The sequence below is a fragment of the Limulus polyphemus genome, unplaced genomic scaffold (genome assembly GCF_000517525.1).
Source record: "Limulus polyphemus unplaced genomic scaffold, Limulus_polyphemus-2.1.2 Scaffold730, whole genome shotgun sequence".
Classification (NCBI taxonomy): domain Eukaryota; kingdom Metazoa; phylum Arthropoda; class Merostomata; order Xiphosura; family Limulidae; genus Limulus; species Limulus polyphemus.
Genome location: NW_013666340.1, coordinates 270,614 through 274,243, shown reverse-complemented (window position 1 = coordinate 274,243; position 3,630 = coordinate 270,614). Strand labels below are relative to the sequence as shown.

Genomic DNA, 3,630 nt, shown 5'->3' with positions numbered 1-3,630 from the left:
GCATATGAAAAAATTTGGCAGTTTGGTTAATATGGTTCAGTACACGCTTCGTATATGGAAGGTCGAGGATTGAACCCCATCTATATCCATTTAAACAATAATTCCTAAACAGCGTTTCAGTAGTCAAATAATTTTAGTACATACATCTCACACAAAGCACAAATTTATTCCTTATTGGCCTCCCAGTGGCACAGCGCATGTCTGCGGACTTATACTGCTAGAAACCGGGATCCGATACCCGTGGTGGGCAGAGCATAGACAGCCCTTTGTGTGTAGCTCTGTGCTTACTAACAAACAACAAGAACTTATTCTCTAGTGATGTATTATTTGTGTATTACTGATTTTCATGGTTAAAACACTGTTTATATTTATACAATTAGAAATAGCAGTTCATGGAACAGTTTAATTTTTACTATTCGTCTTTGAATTTACAGTCTTAGATATTTGTTTTAGTCTATAGAAAGGAGGGAAACTTACAGAGTGATCTCCGCTGTTTGAATGTAATTCCTGTGTTGTCATTCTTGTCAGGCGTCATTGTGAGAAAATAAATATTCTTCATAGAAAACAAAATATTTTATACAAGTTCGAATAACAAACATCATGCACAAAATGGCAGTGTACTGTATAAGAACTACCAGCGACGTTACTTGTATACCCACGTGACCGAGAGGAATGTGATTGGTTAACGTTAGGTAGAGGGCGCGTCAACTACTTTACCAAGTAAGGAAATACTAGTTATATTTCGACGCGTAGCTACTGTTTGAGGACGTTGAGGTAGCCGATGAAGATGCAGTACAGGAAATAAGACGAATAAATAATTATTAAAACATCAATCACTTAGATTTTAAAAAAAATCTGCTCTGACAGTAAGAACTATGACCGTCACATTGATTCTTTGAAATTAGCTGTGACCGAAAGAGGGTATAAACAAAACACTGTGATTCAACAAGTTGACAAAGCTAACAATATTCCACGTGTATCTGCCTTGAAACAGTCACCTAAAACAAATTCCTCTCGTGTTCCACTAGTTAGCACATATCACCCAAAATTAAAAAACCTACCCCGGATACTGAAAAAACACTTTTACCTCCTTGAACTTAATGATAGACTAAAAACTATTTTTACGGAAGTTCCTGTTGCTTCTTTTAGGAAAAATAAGACTTAAGAAAAAAAAAACACCCTTTGTTCTCCTGAAGAAGAATAGTCAACTATTCGAAAGCGCTCGAGTTTATATGCGATCCTTTGTGCTAACTCTTTTATCAAGATATTAAAAATCTGTTTTATTTTAAGCTTTTCACAGACAAATATATCCTGGCTTTTCTGCTACCACTTCAGTCCGGTTAGTCAAATGAGGATTTAGCACACGATAAAGGATTCTTGTTGTTGTTTGTTACTAAGCGCAAAGCTACACGAAAGGCTATCTATGCTCTGCCCACCACGGGTATCTAAACCCGGTTTCTAGCAGTATAAGTCCGTATACATACCGCTGTGCCACTGGGGGCTAACCAATTATTCTGAAATGGAAAACAATGTTCAAAACCAAGCATTTTTATCTGGTATCTGTGTGACCAACTGGTGATTACATTTCTACATCAGTGTTAGTTTGTAACTAAAGTACTGCATAAAAATGTTCTACTAGTCAATGGGTTTAAAAACTTGTACAATCAAACTTAAGCTTATTTTCACCTATCTTTTCAAATTGCAGCAAAGATCTATCGAACACAATATTAGCATCTTTCCTACCTATAATTAGACGTTGAAACGTTTAAAAGAATATAACGTAAATAAAGAAATAACTTGAGTGTTGGACTACTATACAATAAACCCAAGGTGGGATTAAGGAACAGTCTAACTAAGTTATCCATAATTGCCCCACTCCCCTACAAAAGAAAAAGAATCAACAGAAACCTTTCTAGTAATCAATGACTATGATTGCTGTTCATAACTCATAATTTCTCTTTTGTTAATCTTCATAAACAGGCCAGATTTAAGTTATTATTTATAAATAGACAGAACAGACCTGCAGCCAGCAAGTTTATTTAATTACTTTCTGAAAACAATTCATCAATAAATGACGTCAAACTATTATACTTTGTTAAAATATAAAATTGTTCTTTTGAAAATATATATATTGTTTATGAATAAATATTTTGTGTTGTTGCTGTACTCTTTTGGTTTGTCTAGTGTGTATTATTCAACATGCAGACATTGTTTGTATTTCTATAATTCATACGGACCTATATATAAGGGGCCTTGCTCTATCTTAACTTGGGCTTCCCGAGAATTTAAAAATTAATCCACAGCCCTCCAACACCCAAGGGCCTAAAGTGCCACAAAACCCATTTACAGTTATAAGCCAAACATATTAAAGTTTTAATAGCGATCACCGATATTAAAAACTATAGTATACAATAAATACAACGATATTAAAAACTATAGTATACCATAAATACAACGATATTAAAAACTATAGTATACAATAAATACAACGATATTCAAAACTATAGTATACAATAAATACAACGATATTAAAAACTATAGTATACCATAAATACAACGATATTAAAAACTATAGTATACAATAAATACAACGATATTAAAAACTATAGTATACAATAAATACAACGATATTAAAAACTATGGTATACGATAAATATATAAATAATCAGTTACGGAAAGAATTGACTCTTGTTTGTTTTCGGATACTTGCACAAAGCTACTAAAGAGCTAGTTGCATTAGCCGTCCCTAATTTTGAACGGACAGACCGAATGGAAAGTAGCTAGTCAACAGTTTCCACTGCTATCTTTAGCTACATTGTCTGACCAAATAACGAATTGACGGCCCAAAAGTGCGGATCCCTCTTCTTCTTTTCTTCGGTAACAGGATGCGAATGGTGGACACTCAGATACATAGTCCGGTAGGCTAGCCATTCTCGGCCTATCAACTCTTGCAAACCATTTATGTTGTTGTGATAAGTTTTTTTTTTAGGACTTAAGGAGTCTCAGGTTGTCTACCACTGCACTTAACCGTTTACTTTTTGTGTCAAATATACCTTAATGATATACTTAGACGATAGTGAAATATTATATCTGTTATTCTAAAATCTGCGTTTCTTTTCTACAATGATAATTCGAAAAAATATCAATTCACTTGTTAAACTGTTTTATAAAGAACCTTGCTGTACAATATAGTTACTCAAACACAACTGAAAAAGCTTTAGAGAATCAATACACAGAATTCTTATCTCCTGTCTCTTTTTATCATTAATATATTCAGATTATAGTAAGTGCAAAGCTCAAAAAGCTATTTTGAAAATACAAAACCCACGAAGAGAGAAAGAAATAATGGACTACATTGTGTTTTTTCTCTTTAAGTCCCCCAGCGTTAAGTCTGCAGGCTTACGACGCCAAAAATCGGGTTTCGATATTCGATATTGTGTGGCTTTGTGTTTAATTACAAACAACTAACAACTTTATTTTCTTTTTGGCGGGCGATAACTCCCAAGAACATATCTTAAGATTCCCATGCGCCACTAACATAATATTTAGGAGAAGTTACTGTGTTGAATTAAAATTTTTAAATATATTTACAAAGGGAGAAAATTGTTTTCAAGAAATCCTTTATTTGAT

The 3,630-nt window shown here is 33.5% G+C and overlaps 1 protein-coding gene across 1 annotated transcript in view; it reads right to left on the bottom strand.

The window, feature by feature from the left end:
- LOC106460217 (microtubule-associated proteins 1A/1B light chain 3C-like) overlaps positions 1–623 on the bottom strand; it is a 31,427-nt gene extending 30,804 nt beyond the window's left edge. Inside the window, exon 1 of the mRNA XM_013919901.2 lies at positions 478–623. Within this exon, the coding sequence (XP_013775355.2) occupies positions 478–559 (82 nt within the window). The 5' untranslated portion in view covers positions 560–623. The remainder of the gene's footprint in view (positions 1–477) is intronic.
- Between the last annotated feature and the right edge of the window lie 3,007 nt (positions 624–3,630).